General features: G+C 38.9%; 2 protein-coding genes across 3 annotated transcripts in view; both read left to right on the top strand.

Annotated features, from left to right (window-relative positions):
- Nucleotides 1–3,992: 3,992 nt before the first annotated feature.
- Nucleotides 3,993–9,094, top strand: LOC138023860 (neuropeptide FF receptor 2-like). Of its 2 annotated transcripts, none has more exons than XM_068870945.1 (2): nucleotides 3,993–4,106; nucleotides 7,538–9,094. In XM_068870945.1, exon 2 carries the CDS (start codon nucleotides 7,904–7,906, stop codon nucleotides 8,966–8,968), a length of 1,065 nt encoding a protein of 354 aa, XP_068727046.1. In that variant the 5' UTR covers nucleotides 3,993–4,106; nucleotides 7,538–7,903; the 3' UTR covers nucleotides 8,969–9,094. The 2 variants fall into 2 exon arrangements, with proteins under 2 accessions (XP_068727046.1, XP_068727045.1); XM_068870944.1 differs by having other exon boundaries at nucleotides 3,993–4,188.
- Nucleotides 9,095–21,308: 12,214 nt separating this feature from the next.
- LOC138024358 (uncharacterized) overlaps nucleotides 21,309–22,026 on the top strand; it is a 26,841-nt gene continuing 26,123 nt past the window's right edge. The window contains exon 1 of the mRNA XM_068871528.1: nucleotides 21,309–21,523. Coding sequence (XP_068727629.1) covers nucleotides 21,409–21,523 — 115 coding nt within the window. The 5' untranslated portion in view covers nucleotides 21,309–21,408. The remainder of the gene's footprint in view (nucleotides 21,524–22,026) is intronic.

Raw genomic sequence — 22,026 nt, 5'->3', positions numbered from 1 at the left:
GTTTTCAAAAATTTTAACGTTAGGGCGGGGTAGATTAAGAGACTGTATGAGATAATTTAGAGGGTGCTAATGGGGGTACCCAATTGTCAGTTAACTACTAATTTTTCGGCTAATTGTCAGTTAACTACTATTTTTTTGGCCAATTGTCAGTTAACTACTAATTTTAGTTATCTATTAACTTTTATTATCTCAGCGATAATAATTGATTCACAACCCGAATTTTCTTTACTTCAAAACGTAACTGGTAACTTAGGTAAAGGATTCTTCAGACAAAATTTGATGACCTCACCTGCGCTAGAACCACTTTTTAAAATTTTCTTTATATGTCTTACATTTCTCTGGCAAAATTTTTCTTTCTGCTTACTAAAATTTCCTGTTTAAATGACCGATAAATTTATGGTAAGTGTAAAACAAGCAAACGGAAAAATTAAAGCTCAGGTACGTGTGGCCCCTTAAATTTGTCAGTAGAGCTCTTTGTAGCGTAGCTTTAGTTTTAGAACAACGGCTTTACGAAAATTATTCGACACTAGATTCTCATACAAACACTGTAATTTCTCATGCGCTTTCCTTCATGTCAAGACCGTGATACGATCATTGGTTCGACAGAGAGTATGGAAAGGAAAAAGTCAAAACTCACTGATGCTTTTGTTAAAATACGGTGTGTCCACTAACTATAGGGTCCACTTAATAAATGTTTACTGTAATCAGATATCTTGCTCATATGACACTGATCTGAAAACGACTCGTCGAGTGTGGTCAACCCGCCTACGCGTGTGGACAAAATTTCAAACAAAAAGACGAATCAAAATATGCACCATTTAGCTCACTTGTAGCACTTACCATTAGAAAGGGTAGCTCCTTCCAGCTGGGCCTTTGTCACAACTGCAAAATTTTCGGCTCTCCCGTCAATCTTTTCCAGTCGAAAGAACTTTAAATCGAAGCCAGCAAGTCCGAACTTTTCCGCTTCCTGTTTGATTTCCATGAATTCTATCAAATGTTTGGAAGGCTATCTCCATTGAATTATGCTTTTCAATGTCGAACGGTACACGACCTCTGTGCCGTTCGAATGCCGATCCTTCATCATCGCAATAAAAGCTGAGAATAACCTTCACCAAGCCACTCGACTCCATCACGAAGATCAAGGTCAAAGCTCCCTGGTGCCTGGTACGACTCTCTGGCGCCTTTCGCATATATTTAACAATTATTCCATAAGCGCGCGTTGGATATGAGATGGTAAATAGCCAACGAGGCGCGTAGCGCCGAGTTGGCTATAACCAGTCTCATATCCAACAAGCGCGAATGGAATAATTGTTTTATTAAATTCCTTCAACTCCAAAAATTTGGAAGTACGAAATACGAGGGGAAAAAGCGAGCAAATCCGAGCGAAATCGAAAAAAACTTGATGAGAACTGATGCGATGTTTTGTAATACCTTGTTGTCAGGCAGACGCAGGCTCATCACAAAAACATTTCTTGCCTTTTCGCATACTTCTAAACGTCGGAATTGATCCTAACTTTCCACAAAAAAGTTTATTTTCTCCTTTTTGGCTTTATTCAAACAGTAATTTCGCATTCCGGCGAAAACATTTTTAGTTTAGCAACGCTTGACGCAATCATTTACCATATAAGGTCAAACCGAGGTATATGAGCTGATAACCGAGATTGAGTGAACCAATCAGAGCACGCGAAATGCATTATCCGAGGTTGAGAATTTAATACAGTTAATATGTTACCTGTGGCCCGTTTCTCGAAAGTCCCGAAAACTTTTCGGGCCCGAAAAGCCATTTGTGAAACTGGCAACCGCTTGTTTTGGAAAGCCGATCTTTTGACATGTTTTCAAGGTAACAAATAGAAAAATTACTGTGAAGTTTGACGACTTAAATCCTCTCCGTTCTTGAGATACAAAGGGAATTGTGACACCCGAAAATGGCCCGTTAAGTTTCGGGACGTTCGAGAAACGGGGCCCTGGTCACGCAGCGGGACAGGTAAAACACACGAAATAGCTTTGCTGTTAGGAAAAACCTTTGTTGCTTTTATTAACAACAACAATCGTGTTTAGTATAATTAATAGAATATCACTTAACTGTTAACTTTTCATTTATCAGTTAACTACTAATTTTTTGGCCAAATATCAGTTAACTACAATTTTTTTGGCCAATTGTCAGTTAACTGTTAACCCCATTAGCACCCTCAATTTACGGTAAGAATGTAATGGAATGCCCTATAAATCACTTGCGCATGCTTCAACTTTGCGCCTACCGAAGCATCCCCAGTTTCTATAGAAACCAACTCCATCACGTGCACACACGAACTCCGCTTTATCAAAAGTGACATTCCCTTTCATTTCATAACCATGATCGATTAAAAGCTTATTTGTCGCACGAGTGATGAGACATTAAAAAAATACTTGTTTCGATAATTGCGTGCAAACATGAAAGCACGTCCTAAAGGCACAGGAGCAAGGTCATCAGCAAATTGATCTTATCTCAATCCCCCACCAGCACGGCTTTTATCCACCGCTTTTAAATATTAGGCATTTATGAAGAAACCAGATCAAGGGCCTCCATATGCCAGTTGTTTGAGGGCCGGATGACTTTATCCGGTGGATAAGACAATATCCAGCAGTTTCAGTCTGCCGTGTCTTTCCTCTCTGGCTGCGTAACCATGAATATGCACACTCTAGGCACATCTAATTAAGGGTGTGTGCGAACACCTTGGACAACGTTGAACATGAAGTATATTTAAATTTTTACATTCTGGATAGTGAGTGGCCTATGCACTGGGTAGAGAGTTATAACAGCCTTGGAACAACTGAGGCCAGAGCTTTTGATCAATGATAGTGGGTGCAGCCAATGGACTATCACTTCATGTGTTACTACATTTTGACGTCATCTGTTATCTATCTGAACAGACCGTCCCGGCGTGGGATCTATTTCTTAATTCGAATACAGGTCCAACCAAATTATGCGGGCCAATCAGATTGGGCCTGATGCTCACAACACCTCTGATTGGTTTGCAACCATGCAGCCGCATGAGGGATACAAAATCATGGAGCATGCAGTTAAGAACACAATACAGTCAAGTTTTTTACCGCAGAAATCTAGCAGTAGTCGTTCTAAACATAGATAATGCCGAAAACTAATGGGCTGATTGAGACTTCTCAGTTTATGCACTTCTGATAACAAACCTGGTTAGGATTCCTTATGTAAGTAAACAAAGTTGACTTCGTTGCTGTGGGACAAAAATTATTTGATTATAAGTTGCTCCTTCCCTTGTAGATCTCAAAGACAATTGCAAAAGAGGAGATGGAATTTTCGCTTGATATCACCTATTTGCTGCAGAGACACCCCTTCCCGTGAACTGTAATTCTTCAACACACTTTTTTTTTCTAAAATAACAACTTTATTTAAGTGTCAATGGATTAGCACTAGAGGACTAATTTGAGGACCCTCTGAATGAAACTAACTCAATCAAATCAACCGGAGTACCCGGTCCGGAGAAGAACCCCTCGGAGCAGAGTAGCGGAACCTTCAAACTCAACCCACATATGACGTTGAGTCTGGGAATCAAACCCGGGCCACAGTGATGGGATCACTGCGCCACCACTGCTCCGAACTCCATCTGTTTCCCTTGTTTTTATTGAAATTTTAGAATTTTAGCGCAAACTCAGTAATGGCTATTCACTAAAACTGTCTAAAGTCGTGCTGTCGTCATGTCAGGTTTGCAGTAAATCACTAGAAAATCCTACCGTAGATCACGGCACGGTTTTAGTTGTTAAGCGATGCTTAAGTGGGGTTTTGCGAATGAACGTTTCTTTAGGAATACTGACTCCTTATGGCTTTGAACGCGCTGCAATTCAGTCCCTTAAACTAAGCACAGAAAATGGAATTAAAGGTTTACGTGCGCGCGACCAGTCGGCTCTTCCCAAAGTCTGCGTTTGTAATCTTCTTATGACAACCGCACCTCATGCAGCAAATGCGTCATATTGAAGTTCTTATCTAAACAACGCTTGAACTCTCGTTCTCAAAGCACGCAGTGCCTGTCCTGGCTGTACTTGGTACATATCAAATCTAACGAGCTCTTTGTAAAAAGTCGTAAATTTACGAAGTGAGTATACACGACTATATTTGCTCGGAATACAGCATCGTTATGGCTTTGGGTTCGTCATATTAGCCAGAACAAGACAAAGGTAACCAGAGACGAATTTGTCAAAGGCTCATGATCATTTAATTGGAAGATAATTCTAAATAGAAAATCGTTTTCCCTTCTGTAGCATGGTTTGGGGGAATGACAAATAGGCCGGAATAGGTACAAAAACTGTTGGAGCCGCTATTCCCCCAATAGAGTTGGTCTTTCGTGTCAAAACGCAGACTCGATGAGATCGCCAGAATAGGAACAAGGGCTGTTTTATATTGTTTTCTCTGGTTTTCCTTCCGTTCTTCTGATAAGCTTGAAAAACAAACATTGGTGCAAGAAGTATTTTTCATCATTATCACTTTCTCATTTATATGGTTCAGGATTTATGTACCGCACACATCACAAAGTCTCATGGTGGTTTACAATTCTCTGTTTCTCTAGGGTGAGATCGGAAGTCATCTTGTAATTGATTTCCTCTCTGTAACTCCGCGTGTTCTTTCGCAAATTCAACGCAAAGAATGCTGTTACTCGACTGTTTATAATACTACGAGGAACTGCATCGGCTAGATCACAACATAACACCCAAGACAGAGTTCAAGCACTTAATTATCACGTAATCTGCAATCTTGTTTTCTCAACCGTCTAGTCGCTAGAACCTTAGTTTATTTTAAAATGTTTAGTTTGTTACTCAAACTCCGGAAACTTATAATAAACAAATTTTCATCAACATTATAGAAATGTTCTCTCCTTTTGAGACAAAAAGAACAAAAAATGCAACTAAATTTGCACCGACGTCACTTGGGACAACTTCACTGCTTTGTAGCTGTTTGGAATTACTAATTATTAACAAAAATAGCGGTTTGGAATGCACTGTGATGATTGCAAAAGAGGGCAACTGAATTGGACACAAGATGATTGCATTAAAGTTAAGAACCTGAAGTACAATCTTGGCATCGCTGTGTCTGCCGCTATCAAAACGCAATCAACTCATGAGGTATTTCTTGGTTTTGTTTGCGAACGGCCGGTTAAAATCCAGCGAAACACTCTCTTTCTCCTCTGTTCTAAACATAGAGGGAACGTTCGAAAATCCAACGTTGCTAAAAGCTAAAAATGAACGAAGGCTCAAGCGTGAAACTACGTACCTCTCACGAGATTACAGCTTATGTTGGAATTCCGAAAAGCAGACTTAAATCGACTAATTTTGGTACCGATTATCTTGGAAATTGGCCTTGTCCCAATTTAAATGGAAAAGGACCATCGATATCTCCGAAGATCAAGCATACCGTGTATTGATTTGTCATCATTTATCAATTAAAATTTTACAATTTGATTGCCGGTTCAAGCTTCAGTGAAACCTCAGTAGCTGTCATCTCGTGGCATTTAGTTTATCGTTTAGCGAGCCCACGTGGCCGCTTTGGGTAAACCTGAGATTATCAACTTCCTGTAAACAGACTCGTGCCAGATGCGATTTAAGCCTGCACGGGATAAATGTGATAAATGTGAAAATTTTCCAGTTTTTTTAAATACACTGCAAAATTTTCGTGCATTTTCATTTTTTATTTAGCTTAGTACATAAATGAGTATATGCGGCTATGTGTAGAAAACTACGTTCAACTATTAACCCTGTGGATTTTCGCTCACAAATCTCCACATTTCTGTATAAAATGTATCATTAACTTGTATTGTTGTGTGTGTGGAAATAAAGAAACCTATGAGGAAACATTCTCGAAATGTCGATTCGTTTTAAGTGAAAGTGATCAGCCTTAGCAGTTGCAAATAACTACAACAACAACAAAACAATAACAAATAAGCCTGAAAAATATCGATTCGGACGACGTAATATCAAAACAGGTAAACTTGAGGCGTTTTCGATACATATTCATTTTGTCACAATTGCTGGCGTGTTGGAAGACACAAAATTAATGAATGAATGGATTGAATAGTCAATAACTTTAGAATAGGCGCCATCCCATAACGTAATGACGAGACATACATCAGCAACCACCATAGGAGACCAGATCGTATTTGATATGTACAATTGTTGCGGAGGGAGAGTGGTTAGCTACTTGATTTTTCAGGGGAGGGGAAGGAAAGGACACAAGCTGAGGAATCGAACGAATCGTCCCTTAAGTTCCCTTTTTATCTATTTTTTTCATTTTCAAGATCGACTTCATTCGAAGTGAAATGTCATAAGTATGACTTCAGTTGTGTAATTTCTCATTGGCTTTGCTTTGGCATAGTTTAGTGGAATCTTCCTTGAGGAATTGCCCATGTTTTAATAACTCACTGAAGTCGTTCTAATTTGGTTTATTCAACTCAACAGAATTAATAGTGTTCGCACACCTAATCTAGCATTTAATACAAGATATTATTATTTTTAATATCTAGACAACATTATTGGCTTACCTCGTCTTATGCGAAGATATCATGTTGATATTAAATTCATTTAACTTAATATACAAACCAGATTAACATAATATTATCATCAACCATACATGATGTCAAGTGCTGTATCACTGTTATGGTGTTAAAAACACACTCAAAAGGAAATGCGACCTCCATAACCGAGGAAATAGCTTCAGAAGCTATGTCAAGAGAAATGACTTAGTGATTATGTAACTGGTGACGTTTTCTCTGCCTCATCGAGAAAACGCTAATCGTTCTCAATGTGAAAAAGATTATTCATCGAACATTATTCTCAGAGCCTTTAAACTTTGCCGATCCAAGATGCCCTTCGACACCAACACCAGTGTCAGCTAATGTCGTTCTCACAGAAATTAGGTAGACATTTGGCAGTTTCATTAACTGGTTGAATGTTCAACGGGACATTTTCCCAACTCGGGAGATAAAAAAGGAGAGGACAGGAGGAAATAGCATGCTTCGTTATAGGAGTCCATCCTAATCCTGAATTAATTAAGTCGCCATATTTATTTATTTATTTATTTATTTATTTGTTTATTTATTTATTAAGTGGTTCTCATCGGGCCAATGACTAACAAAAAAAAAAAGGCCAATGGGAAACAAGATATCTTGAAGATTAAGGACATGTTTTTCTTTTTTTTTGGGGGGGGGGGGGGTGGAGTAAGAGGATTAAAAGCGAGGAACATGCAGGGTCGAAATTTAAATTGCGAACATGGGGGCAGAAGAGAGGTTTAAAAGGAAAAAGGGAGGGAGCCTGTTTATGATTATGTTTAATGAAACCGGCGTTGTTTGTATCATGTTAAACGTACGCAATCTATCATCGAGGAATAAACAATTTGTCAAGAACATTCGAGGAAGTCTTCACATAAAGTGTAGTTAACGAGATCATCAGGTTTCAACTTGTTTAAACATTTAACATCCAATACAATCTTCAGGAGCAATCGAAATTGTCTAAAACTCTTGTGATCTTGTCTTTGCAGAGAATAGCGACTGGCCCTTTAGAAGTTGTTCTATGATTTGACGTCTCATTGATTGTCCACTGCATTCTTTCCATCCGGTGGCGGAACCTTTTTACTTTTTTTCCCCAAGGATTTCACCGGTAGGATTAAGGAAGTGGGAACTGTCTTAGTTTTGTGTATGTGTGATAAGTCGTTAATTGACTGTTTGCGAGTTTTCCATCTGAAAGAACATCAAGTCAACACAACCAAGAACGAACAGAAATAGGTAGTGGTGCCATTTGGACAAGCCTGGATTATTTGATCACAATTGTAGTTTGCGGTATAAATTTGGGGGATTCAATCAGGCGTTAATTAAGGATACTACCTGAAGAGTTCCTTCAAGAAGCAATGGAAGAGACAGATTATATGGCTGATTATACTGGATCTGGTCAAACAGAACCAGTTGAGTTATTACCGGAGATTGATACAAAGTTACTGACGATTCAAAGTGCTTGGTATTCATTCGTACTGACACTCGGGGTCGTAGGAAATTTGTACATTATTTTAACGGTCTGGTGCCGTAAAGACATGTCCTCTACGACCAACTTGTTCATAGTCAACTTGGCGATCAGCGACTTGGGAATATTGCTGATCTCTCTTCCTGTCTCATACATCATGGAATATTTTATGTGGCCGTTCGATAACCTGACCTGCCAGATCTTTGTTCCGCTAAACGATGTGTTTTTCTGTGTGTCAATATTTACTCTCACTGTCATAACACTGGAGAGGTTTCGAGTGGTCTGTAGACCTTTCAAGCCAAGGATCTCCGTAAAGGAAGCTAAGATTGTAATAGTAATAGTGTGGATCGTTTCCTATCTCGCTGTTGGCTTCCCTTTGTCATTTCTAATGAAAGTCGAAGAGACCACTATCGGTCGCAAATGCTTGCTCATATGGCCCGGCGACCTTGAGCGGCGCCTACACACATGTTTCATCGCCATGCTTATAATCGTACCGTTGCTTATAACAGCTGGTGGATACGCCGCCATTGTGGCAAGTATGCGTCGCCAAAGCTCGCGTATCCGTACCAGAGCTAACTCCATCAGCTCGGACACCATTGCTTTTCGAAGAGACGTGCTTCAACTGCAAGGCAATGCGAAGCTCATCAAGATGCTTCTGTTAATTGTGATTGTGTTCTGGATTTGTATGTTACCATTAACTATACTGGCTTTGGCAACCGAGTTTGGGAGCATCGACATCCCGTCTAAGGCGCAGCAAGGACTCTATTCCTTCTTTATAGCGCTTTTTTTCAGCAACAGCGCTTTCAACCCCATTGCCGTTTATATTATGAGCTCTGAACTAAGAAAGGGGTTGTATGCTTTCCAGAAGAGAATTTCAAGCCAGTTTTGCAGTCAAAGTCAAGGCATAAAACAAACTCAAGTTTTAGTACAAACAGAACGTTTGTGCGATGTCTAACTGAGAAAACGGGGGATGTCATTGCAAGAACACGCTGTATTTTTCAAGGTTGTAAATAATTTTCCTGACATTATAGCAGGACCCCTGCTGTTTTCTAAAACTACAAATAAAAATTAAAGTCTACAGGATCCCGTTTCTCTTGCGAAATTCACTTTCACGGGCATGTCAAAACAGACTTATCGTTAATTGTTTTTTTCTTTCAATTTTCGCGTGGCTCAATTAAAAACAGTCCTTACAGAATTCAAAACCGCAAGAAACTGCGCAGAAAGAATTTCTTGATATGTCAAGAGATAAAATTCTCTTCATAGCTTTCGCTGTTGTGTGAAAACGCACGTAAGACCTTGATGAAAAAGTAATTGAAGAAGGGTGTAAGATTCGTGTTTACTGCATCGAAGTAATGTGATAGCTATTTCACGAAGTTCTGCTAAATGGATATTATCCCCCATAAAGGGAAACTAAAGAAGAAAAAAAAAAAAGAATCGCGACAAAGGAAATGTTTGTTTTCATCGCGGTCGAATAAATAAATGCAAGCCTTCCCACAGTCCATTGTTCAATTAGGTCAACTGCTCAAATATCGAATATCACGTCTCTTGACAAGTGAAAACAACATTCCATGGATGAGAAAGATATTACCAATGCATTTGACTGGAAACGGATAAATCAATATATGCAAATGTTCGGAACCCTTGTCATTTTTCCAAGTTTCCTACAGACCATATTCCCTTGTACATTTTGTTTTCCCAATTCAGATCATATGACGATACCCAGGAGATTCAGGGTCCTTTCTTTGTCATTAAAAAGAGTGCATGCAGACATACTCATATTTGCAAGCACTCTTTTTTAACGTCCAAGACAAAGGATCAAATCTCCTTAGTATTATCACATGATCTGTAATGGGAAAACAAAATGTACACTGTGCGGATAAGGTTTGAAAGAGTGCTTATCGAATAGGAGAGTTACAAGTCCCGGTTAGGGGAATCTTAAACCCCCCGGGTTCCTTCGGCTGTGGCATTCTAAAAATTATTGGTCTCTACAGCGTCTCGTCCTTGTTGAAAGCGCGCCTAGTCAACTATCCTTCCGAGTAAAAGCACGACTCAGCGGAAAGTACAAGTAATTCTTTCCTGTCTTAAAGGAGGTAGAAGAGGAGAAGTTGCCAAAAGCGACACGCCATCTTTCCACTTCCGGTGTACAAGTAGTGGTAATTATCTTAGTGTAGCAAACAATATACTTTTTTTGCTCGACGAATGCAAAAAGGCACGAAGGTGTTTTTATGTTAGTAGACGGACGAGTATTCTACGAACAGTAGGCGATAGTTAACAAAGGTCTTGCCTATTCAGTTGGCTATTTTCTAGGTCTTTGAGGAACGGTTTCACAGGAGATACAAAATACACTTACTGAACAATCATAGACCTCAAAAAACCTTAAAATAGAGCTGTTTTCAAATCTTATTCAATGGAAACAGACGTTGTCAAGAGGTAAGATTATGTGTCTTCCAAGTGTCTTTTAAAATGGACCCGAAAAGATGAGGAAGAATGCGAGAATTTGCCAGTATTAGATCAAATCAACTTTTGGTTTTTCAGTTCAGGGGAAAACAGGAGTTCTCGGCAAGAAACCCCCCCCCCCTCTTCCCGACAGAGCAGAATAGAGAACTAACTAACTCAATCCGTCTCTGGGCCGCAGAGACGAAGGGGGTGTGCTCTCACCACTGAGTCTACATGTTACAGCGCGTGGGTAGGGAAAAAAAGCATTGTCCTTATCTTGAGTTCCAGGTACACGACCTTGTTTACAACAACACGTGCATTACCTCGCCCTTCATAACATCTTTCCCAAATGCGCGGGCTAAAAAGTTCAACATTCAATCATCGCAGTTTGCTTTGTTACTGCCATTTATCACATTTGCGACAAAGAAGATCAAAATCGTCCAATCACAACGCTCGGTGCGACATCTCGAGATAAGAGTTTCAAACCGGGGAATGTTCACAAATCCAATTTACCAAGAAGAAAACTGGTTTAACGGGCTGCAAAATCCCATCATAAGGCAGATAGTGAAGGACATGTCTTGACTGAATTTTCGCACGCTTAATTCGCAAACACTATACGCGGAAACGTGAAATTGCATTGCGTTGCATCACGTTCGCCCATGGATGGTAGTTGTCATAAGGGCTTAGACCACATGAGATATATCATAGAAAGAAATATCCCAAAGAAATGACTAACGCACGTGACTAGACTGAATACCTCACGTGCAGAGCCGGCGAGAAAGATTCTGAATGCGTGGAATGTAGTTGTGTCGAGGCTTAGCCGTAGATCAGTGTGGGTCAAGGGTGAACCGTCGTAAAATACGGCAGCACGGGTTTGTCAACATTCCCTTTGTTGAGATGCTCAGGTAGAGTTCTTCGGAATGTGAATATAGGCTGTTCAATGAAACATTTGTAAATGACACTAGGGCATACTACTATAAATGTACCCTAATGAGGGAAAGACTGGTTGATAAATAACCCTACGAATCCTTCGAGTAAATTGTAACAAAGCGAAGAAAGTGAAAAAGACTTTATAGAACTTTATAGAGTGAAAAAGGGAAGGCGATCTTCTACAATTCTCTTAGACTATATAAACAATATAAAGAATAAGTATGTGGCTGCTGCTGGTCAGAGATGATTTTGGGATCTTTGGAAGAGGTAAATTGTGTTTAGTCTTGGAATTGAGATGAAATCTGTTCAAATCCTGGACTGACTTCCTGTAGTCTACAGTTTCGGACCCAAAGGCTGTAACACAGGCCACATTTTCTCCCTTTATCCCTATAGTATTGATTTTCGATGATTCAGATTTACCAGCCTCTAAACTCAAGGGGAGCGTAGGGCTACGTGTTTTCGAGCAAGAACGTGAATTGCCTCCCGTTCTAGGATAGTGTTTTTTCAACGATTTGAGTCATTAAACCGAAGCCGCTTTTAAATCGCTGCTTTATTTTAATCTTTGGTTTTCTGCCAGGCCTAACGATGTCAGAAAACAAGATATCAGAAGACAATTCGAAAGGCCAGCACGCGACTCGGTGATTCTGAGCAATCCAATTTGTTGACATAATCAAATTCATTCTTTCTAATATTCTTTGTACGTAATTTAAGTACTGATATCTTTGTTAAACTAGATGATTCTAGTAAATTGGAGGTGCGTACTAGAGCTTTAGCTGACCAGACAGAAACGACTCGAAAGAGGAGTGGAAAATGAAAATGAGAGGTAAAATGAGGCGGAGGTCGGTGTAATAATGCCAAGTTAGGCGCCATTGACAGAAGAAGCAATGAAAGTTGTGTAGCTCTTACAGGAAGAAACTAAGGGCAAAACTGTGGTTGTCGTAGTTGTTGTTGCCAAAAATGCAAAAACGTAAATCGTTCACTGAGTACAAGTATTGTCTTGATTACCCTTCGTGCGATCATCTACTCGGTGGTACTACTGTCGTGACACCAAGGGAAAATGCTATTGGTGACACATGATACTATTCGGCAAAGTGACAGAAAAAAGAATTTCACGATGACCTTCGAGCAAGATGTTAAAAGAATAAATATTTTTGAAATTGTATCTTACGACCGAGGTTTTTGTTACGGAAGTCGTCAGGTTTTAAACATGTGTGCGAGTTTTACGGAATATATGGATTCTCAATAAGGTTAAAGAAGGGTTCAAAGTCTAAGCCATTACCTAGAAACATTGAAGCAAAAGGAATTTGCAACTTTTTTGCCGTATTCCTGTTCCTAGAGGCCACCGGGAAGTGTCACTTTGCATAATCAATACGCCTTTACATATCTCAGGAAACATTAAAGTCATCTTTTCAGAAAATAAACTTTAATAGTCACTTAAAGTGCTACTATGACGAAATTCGCATCTTTCCTATATAAGCCACTTATCTCCTTTTTTCCAAAGATAGTCAATTTTTTTTAAACATGCAAATTAGCCAAGCGATGACGTCATAGACTCAAGCGAATTTTGATCAAATATGATGACGAAAGATATCTCGGCCAATTTGTATCAGGAATGAAATATTCTTTGCAGTAAGATTGTAAAAGATGTACTCAAGCATACGATTTTGTTACCATGGCAACACACTGGGTTCCAGACCTCCCTAATTATTAAAGGCTTTCCTGGCCACTTTGGCATGATCCTGCAAACATATAGATATGTTAGGTCGAGTTTGTGGCCTCGTTAAATGTTTTTCTAGCTTAAGATCACCAAAACATATTGAAATCAGGTTGGAGGGGACAGGAAAAAAGTGAGTTGCCATGGGAACCAATTTCTTTAAAGCCGTAGGTGTGCTGCCTGTAGAACTATTAGCTTACCAAATTTCAATGGTCTCTGCTGCAAATTGACCGGGATAGCTCTACTTATACAGTTGATGTTATATTGGGTTGAGTGAATGACGTCATCTGTCCCCTCATTTGCATGATTTACACATTTTTCAAACTTTAATATCTCCGCAACCAATGCAGACATTTCCAAACGGTAAACGGCGTATCTGATAAACCTCAAAATCCAAGGGATAAAAATTTGAAGCAGTTTCAATCGTGACTTTCAAGCAACGTTCATATTGGAAGTATTAGCACTACAACGCTGTTAGGGAGTGTCCACCTATATCTTGGGTCATCTTGGGTATGAGTTTGGATACGCTTACCTAGATTGAGCCATCAGTGCTGGTGCCAGCGGTTTCTGTCTTCTGTTGGTAGGTACTTGATGTGTGAATACATATGTTGTAACAGCTTCTGTGGCAGGTAGGCTCGTGACAATATTGGAGATATCGATCGAAAGGAAAAATACCCTGCGACAAAACAAATAAAGCAACTGTGATGCTCGGAAAATAATGTAGATTTGTTCTTATATGTTACGGTAAAACTCTGGTTTGATTTGTGTAAGAACGAAGAAGAGTTCTAGAAAAGCTGAGTGAACGGTGAAGGACTATGTTATCTTAAGCCAATAAGAGTCTAATGCCAGTAAGTTGAGCGCGTTAATATGACTAATATGATACATAGGCCGAATGCACAAATGGCGGTCCAAATTTTTTTTTTCTTTGTGCTAATTACACTCACTAGCCTCGTTTACATGGACCAAATACAAAAGAAATGTTTCTTGAGAACGAGGCTAGTCAGAGTAATTATAGCACATAAACAAAAGAATACATTTTTGGCCACCATGTATGCATTCGGTCTATACGTACACTACTACAATAGACCTGGTAAAGTGTGCAATAATAAGAAGAATATCATAAGTTTTTATCTTTCTTATTTACACTTCGAGGGTGAAGGGTGTTTTCTTTGTCCGTTCAATCAGCCTTCCTTCATCGACTCTTCATCAGCAAAGGGGCAAATACCATTAACATACATGGATCGGAGGTGATAATTTATTATGCTTTACCTCCAACTCTCTTGCTGTATACTGTAAGTTGTATGTGATAGGGAGTTAAACCCAAAGAAAAAAATAACGCTATTTCATCTAAGGTCTTTTATAAAATGAATCTATGGAGGCCACAATAACAAACTCGGCTCACCACTAATCATATATATAAATTTTTTAAGATACCACAAGCGACACAAACTTTAATATTTATATATTTTACAATATTGATATTTACTCTGTTTGGAGACCTATGTCGGAAGATTATTGATTACTCTCTCCTTTGCCAAGGGTGCGAATGTACTGACAGGGGAAACCTTTGTAATTTCTCCAGGCCATAGTTAATTTGAAAAGTCTTTTCAAAATTGATGACAAAATACAATTTTTATTCATAAAAGAGAAGTCAAGATGGAAGCATGGCAAGTTTTTTTTACTTCCAACTGTGGCTTGTAGTTAATTGAAAAACAAAACGATACTTAAGTTATGCCCGAAAATGTTTACACTTCTTCAATTTTACAGACCCACATTAATTTCCCAAAGCTTCTACTTGATGCCGGACACTTTTCAGTCAAACTATACTTAATCGAGGGACTGACTAATTATGAAACCTTAAAACTCTCAATAGCGAGAACAATGTTGTCGCAATCGATGTTGAATTGACCGTGACAGTATACAACCTTTTGTTTTCGTTTCGCACAGCTTCGCAAATTAGTTGCGCAGAAAGAAAGATTTGATTGGTTATCTTCTCGAAAAAAAAAATGTTTTGTACACCGTCAAGGCCAAAACTACAGACAAAAATATCAAACAAAAAGACTTGTCGAGTTTCAAAACCATCTCCATGCATTAACTATTGTCAAAATACTGAAATAACTTCTTTATTCCTTAAATCTTAGATTAAGAAAACAAAGTGATATTTTGATTTCTTAAACTTAATACCAGGACGACTGCAACATCTGTTCAGGTCAGTCATTTTTTCACACTGCTAGACCATCATTATTTAAAATAATGGCATCTAGCTAATTAAGAATGCCATTAACCAAACTGATGTCAAAACACAAAGAATCAAAACATTTCAAGCAGGTCATTTTGATTTCAAACTGGTAATGAAGGCCTTTGTTTCTTAGCAAGGCGGCGCAATTTGTTCTCAGCCGCTAATTGTGCATGGTATGGTCTTCGTCTAAACTTTCAATTAAAACTTGAAGTCAAATAATATCTTTTTCATACTTCTAGCAGGGGGCAAACGTTATTTCAAGTTTCAATCCATGCTCTTCGAAGAGCATGGATCGAAACTTGAAATAGCGTTTACAGTTTCGTTGGGCGTGAGTTATTAAGGAGTTTTATCAAGGAAAACCACAACGTCAACTTCACCGTCACTTCAAAATATAACTTGGTGCTACCGCAAGTATTTCGCGATTATTCTATCTTGTTCACCTTAATTAAACAATAGGGGCGAGCTATCATGTAACTGGATTCATAGGAACTAAAGTGAAGATAAAAAGTGAACTATTTTTTGTCATTGTATGCTTACGTTGTCATCAAAACCTAAAAATTGGTGGGTGATTTCACGTTGTTGTTTTGTGGAGAGCGGCAAAAAAATGTACTGAAATGCGTGCTGCACGTGCAGCACGATTATGTTTCCTTCCTTAACCAATAATATTCTTGCTTTGTGGCGTTGTCGCTGCCGTAGCCGTCGTCGTTTACTAAGGCCCCGTCCACACGTATCCGGATATTTTTGAATCCAAAACTTTTTATTTCCGGATTTAAAAATATTTCCACGGCGTTGCTAAAACGAGGGTAAGGGTAAGACCAAGGGTCACAGTAAGGGTAAGGATACGAATACAGAAAGTATCCTAAACATGCATAAAATAAAAGCTAACCTTAGGCCTAATTAGGCCTAAACAAAAGTTTAAGGTTAGTTTTTATGCATTTTTAGGATACTTTCTGTATTCGTATCCTTACCCTTACTGTGACCCTTGGTCTTACCCTTACCCTCGTTTTAGCAACGCCGATATTTCCATCCACACGTAGCGTATTCAAATCGAATTTGCCCGTCCACGCGTAACCGAAACGTATCCGGGTTTACCCTAATCAGGCTCAGGACTTCTCAAGGAAACACAGATAACAGAGAATGCGTCATAAAGAAATTATTGCCCTCGGGAGCCATCTTGAGAATTGATTTCACAGTAACGAACTGGGCTCGATCTTGTTACTTCATCCGGATAAAAATATTCCGGATTTAGCGTCCACTCGGTTCCGGATTCATAGGGGATTCAAAAATATCCACTCTGGAAAGTGTATTCAAAAAGTTCCGGATTCGCCAGCAAATTCGTCGGATCTGCGTGGACGGAAGGCGTATCCGGAAAGAAAAAGTTGCGGATTTAAAAATATCCCGATACGTGTGGACTAGGCCTAAAAGAAGAACTTTTAGGGAGCTTAAGCTTGCGCGTTCTTGAGGCGCAGACGGCAACCGGAAGAGAACAATTCCAGTGCCAGGACGGTGGTTTCTCCCAGATCTTTATAATCATGTCTAATGGAGAAAAGACACTTAGCAATGTAAATGTGGTTGTGTGAAGTCAATTCAAAAAAGAAAACAGCTCACTTCCGGTTGCGGTTCGCGTTTCAAAAATGAGCGTTAAAGGCGCTAGGTCACGCTATTTTAGGTAATTTTGTTTTATTTTGTTAATTATGAGCTCTAAACGTCAAATTGGCAGAAGACGAGTCCTTCACTTGCAAAATCACGGCCACATAACAACTGAGAATGATTTTCCAGCTGTGTAAATGACATTTTGATATAGACTGATAAAAATTTGAAAAAAGGTGGGCCGACGTTTTTCAAATTTACCCAAATTCAATCCATTTCAATCTTCTCCAGTTTTGTCCATCCATGTCCCTTCTTGGCTACCCTGTGTTTTGTTAGAGTTCCTCTATAGTTTTGAACAGTTATTTTGATATTTTAGATAAATTTATGACCATTCGATCAGTGCTGAGATTGCCTAAAATTGCGTGACCTAGCCCCTTTAAGCTCCCCATTCTTCCCCAGAGAAACGGAAGCAAAATCAGTAATAACCACAGCATAGACTGAAGTGATCCTCGTACTGCACAATTTAAGCAAATTGAAATTATTTAGGGGGCTCCAACGGGATTCGCATTCTCGTTACCAGATCCCATCGTTTCTCTTAGCCAGCGGGGCCTTCGCACGAGAAAACGAAGGGCCCTTCGTTTTCTCGTGCGAAGGGAAACGTTGGGATCTGGGAACGAGAATGCAGGATTCGAACCCATGACCTCTCCGGTGCCGGTGCAAATGCTCTACCAACTTAGCTGTGAAGCCACACAGTTAGTGGGGGCGGATCGATTTGTCGGGCTCATTTGTTCCCGTGAAAGGACTCAATGAAGTCATTTCACGGGAACAATCTCGACAGGTGGCATTTGTTATTTTTCATCAGACGAAGGGCCAACTTCATACCACTTCAAGGTGCCGTGTGCCAATAAAAAATGTCATGAAATTCGACTATAAAAGCTAACATCGAGTGTTTGCTTCTTAAATTTTGGCATAAACCGTTCTTGTCAATAGTTTTTACCACGGAAATTCTCAGTCTGTACGAAAATCTGAATTACAGATCAGAGAAAAAGGCGCTAAACCAAAATATCCTCAAAGAGAGAACGGCGATAAACAATAGCATTTTATGAACAAAAGCAAAGCGCGTCTTTCGAAGTAAGTACATTTGTTTCAAACCTAACTTGTTCTATAAACGTGAAAAAGGGCGCCATAACCTCCAATTTTTATTCCTTTTTTTGTAAGTTTAAATAAGGCTACTTGAAATTTAGTTCGGCTCAGTGGTCTGTAGAAGACCAACTAAATGGTTTAATTACAAAAGTGTTTAGTTCAAGGTGTAAACTCGCAATTTTAAATGACATTTTTCATTGACGTCTTCTTGTCAATGACTAGGCCATTGACAATACTTGGGTCGCGAGGACAGGTGTTTTATGAAGTATGTCAAAAGAACTAATTCCTCAGCAGGAGCCGTAAAAGAAAACTACAACTGTATTGTGGCGTTCTTGTCCACGCAGGAGTAATAGCACTGCACGCCCTGCTCGTTTAAAGGAGAGCAAAAGATGAAGTCGTACGCCAACGCGAAATGTGTATTTCTTCATATGCTTTTTTCTTCGCAATTCGGTGTGTTTATTCTGTACGCGTCGATTCTACAGACAACTCCTGGTACATCACTTGGTAGGTAATGAGTTTCAAATTTCACAGAAGTTTTGTGCTTGAGGACGAGCAGAAATTATTGGAAGTTAGCGTTAACACCTGGCATGCCTTTCTATGCACATTTAAGACAAAAAACGTTAGGGCAATAACGTAGCCCTTGTGTACACTGAAAAAATAGCGTATTATTGATAATCGGATCGTGGGTGATAGCTTGCTTCACTGACGCGCGTAGAGAATTCTAGAAACTCGATTTATGCCGATTAAGTTTCTTTACAGAACAGCTCAACAATATAATAACTAAATGGAACTCTTATTTTGCAGCCTTTTCGCTGATCGACCGAGAGTACAAAAAATGGCAAGTTAACGGTGGAATGAGACGTCTCTACGTCTCTACGAAACTATAAAGGCTTTGTGTCTGAAACAAACATAGAAGAAAATTGACACTTCTCTTTCTTTGGCATACCGAAAAAGGAACCCATCTGTCCTAATGAGACATTTTTGCAACATGATGGAATAACTTAGACAAGAGCTCTTTGCTTCAGCGCAGCATTTTCACAAAGATACCAAAACGAAATGTAATCCTTCACTATATGGGTCACATGTTCAATACATTTAACAGCAGTGTAAACGGAAAGAAAATATCTCATGTGTTTATATTTGCCGCTGCAACTCATTAAATTGGAATTTTCTGAAAGATAGAAAACTTTTTATCTTTAATTTTGAAAAGGGAAACAAACCATTTGCAGAAAAGACAGTGATGTTTGTACAGGTATTATAGCGAGACAGGTGCGATTATTTGCGTTGTCAGTCCCAAATTGTAACTGCGACGCATAATCAATGTTATCATGATTATCTTTATTCATATGTTGTATAATTATTATAATTATCATAATTCATTGTTAAGACATCAATCCAATCATTCTCATACACTCCTTTCATATTTTTTTACGTTAATAGTTTTTGATCATGAGCTTTGCGAACATGCAAAACGGAGTTAGTTTCCAGTGGTCGTTGCCAAGGTTACGCGTACCACACTTATGCAATGAGATTTACATTACTTGGTGTAGGCGTCACAAAGTTAACCCCTAATCATGAACTTTAAGGGAACCTCCACTCCGACGAATGAATAATTTTAAACTGTACAAAATAATGTTTGCAATCAACGGCTTTCAGTTTCAGTTTCAGTTTTTTATCCTTTTGCTCTATTTACGAATATTTCTACTGATGAAATATGAAATGGATCATATATGTGAACTGCGGATATGAAATCAAGTGAAGCTATGATCCTCGCAAAGTCCTGAATTTTTCAGGCTTCTCTACGCAATTGCAATAATTGCGTTCATAACTGCTAGGATCATAGCTTCACTTAATATTTCTACTATAACATTAAACTACATTACAAGCGTAAAGAGGAAAAAAACAGCAAAGTAAATTACACACTGACGCATTGAGCAAAATGTGCACAGCGACCAAAGTAGCTTAAGCTTTCGAGTTGGTCACTGCCGCGGGCAAAGAAAGTAAAGTGCGAATAGGTTATATAACTATTACATATAGTACATCATATATAAAAGAAACATCAATTTTAATACATATTAACAAGATTAACGGGATATGGGCAGACTACACTAAGAGACAGTATGAGTAATTAGAAGATACACTTTGTATTGTTTATAAAAATGATTATAGGAGAGTTTTTGTAATTCTAAGGGAATAGTTTCCCAGATTTTTGATGCTGAAAGAGTAGAAAAAGAAGTAGTAGCACCATAATTATTACTTATTCTTGGTCTATAGATATTAAAATTAGTCTCAAATCCGGCTTTGCTCGACAATTTTCTCAAAAAAAGTGCTTGGAGACGAAAAAAATGAACTTTAAAATCTTTTATTTTCACTTTCAAATTTCCGGGGCACCGCCATCTTGAATAATTGTGACGTGTTACGGTTGCCCTAATTGTTTTCACACAAAGATCTTTTGTTTTGAAACACAAGGGCAACACGACAAGTCACAATTATTCAAGATTGCGCCGCCGGGAAATATGGGAAGCAAAAGTCCGTGACAAACATTTTTAAAATTCATTTATTTTAGATGCAAACGCTTTCATGATTGGAAAACGTTCGAACAATTTTAGCTAATTTTGGTTGTAAACATTATGTTCTGTGAAGTTATTTTCTTGATAAACATTTAACACTAAAGACTGCAATGCCGTGTAACGATCTATGCATTACGCTGGATCAACACAAACTGTGATAAGCATGAACCAACACACCACTGTTACGATACTTAGATCAAACAACGTTCACGAAGGCATTCTCTTCAAACTGGAACTACGGTCGGCCAAACCTAGCATGATCAACGCTCAAACTAGAAAGCAGATTCGGGCTTGTTGGCCCTCCCCAGTGTAGCCAGGCTCCCAGATAGTCGGGAAAGAGGAAGAAAGCGTGCAGAAAATGAGTGGGGGCTTGGGTCGAGGAAAATAAAACAGCAAATGAATGAGGCAGGAATGAGTAAAAATGCGAAAGATCAAAGGGCGCCATAACCTCCAGTTTTTATTCCTTTTTTTGTTAGTTTAACTACGGCTCCTTTAAATTTAGTTTGGGTCAGTGGTCTGTAGAAGACGAACGAAATGGTTTAATTACAAAAGTGTTTAGTTCAAAGTGTAAACTCGCAATTTTAAATGACGTTTTGCATTGACGTCTTCTTGACTAGGCCATTGACAATACTTGGGTCGCGAGGACAGGTGTTTTATGAAGTATGTCAAAAGAACTAATTCCTCAGCAGGAGCCGTAAAAGAAAACTACAACTGTATTGTGGCGTTCTTGTCCACAGCTCTGCACGCCTTGTTCGTTTAAAGGAGAGCAAAAGATGAAGTTGTACGCCAACGCGAAATGTGAATTTCTTCATATGCTTTTTTCTTCGCAATTCAGTGTGTTTATTCTGTACGCGTCGATTCTACAGACAACTCCTGGTACATCACTTGGTAGGTGATGAGTTTCAAATTTCATAGAAGTTTTGTGCTTGAGGACGAGCAGAAATTATTGGAGGTTAGCGTTAACACCTGGCATGCCTTTCTATGCACATTTAAAACAAAAAAACGTTAGGGGAATAACGTAGCCCTTGTGTACACTGAAAAAATAGCGTATTATTGATAATCGGATCGTGGATGATAGCTTGCCTCACTGACGCGCGTGGAGACTTCTAGAAACTCGATTTATGCCGATTTAGTTTCAACAATATAATAACTAAATGGAACTCTTATTTTGCAGCCTTTTTGCTGATCGACCGAGAGTACAAAAAATGGCAAGTTAAGAGTGGAATGAGACGTCTCTACGTCTCTACGAAACTATAAAGGCTTTGTGTCTGAAACAAACATAGAAGAAAATTGACACTTCTCTTTCTTTGGCATACCGAAAAAGGAACCCATCTGTCCTAATGAGACATTTTTGCAACATGATGGAATAACTTAGACAAGAGCTCTTTGCT

The sequence above is a fragment of the Montipora capricornis genome, chromosome 11, assembly GCF_036669925.1.
Source record: "Montipora capricornis isolate CH-2021 chromosome 11, ASM3666992v2, whole genome shotgun sequence".
NCBI classification, from domain to species: domain Eukaryota; kingdom Metazoa; phylum Cnidaria; class Anthozoa; order Scleractinia; family Acroporidae; genus Montipora; species Montipora capricornis.
Note: the sequence above shows the minus strand (reverse complement) of the source record. Positions and strands in the feature narration are given on the sequence as shown.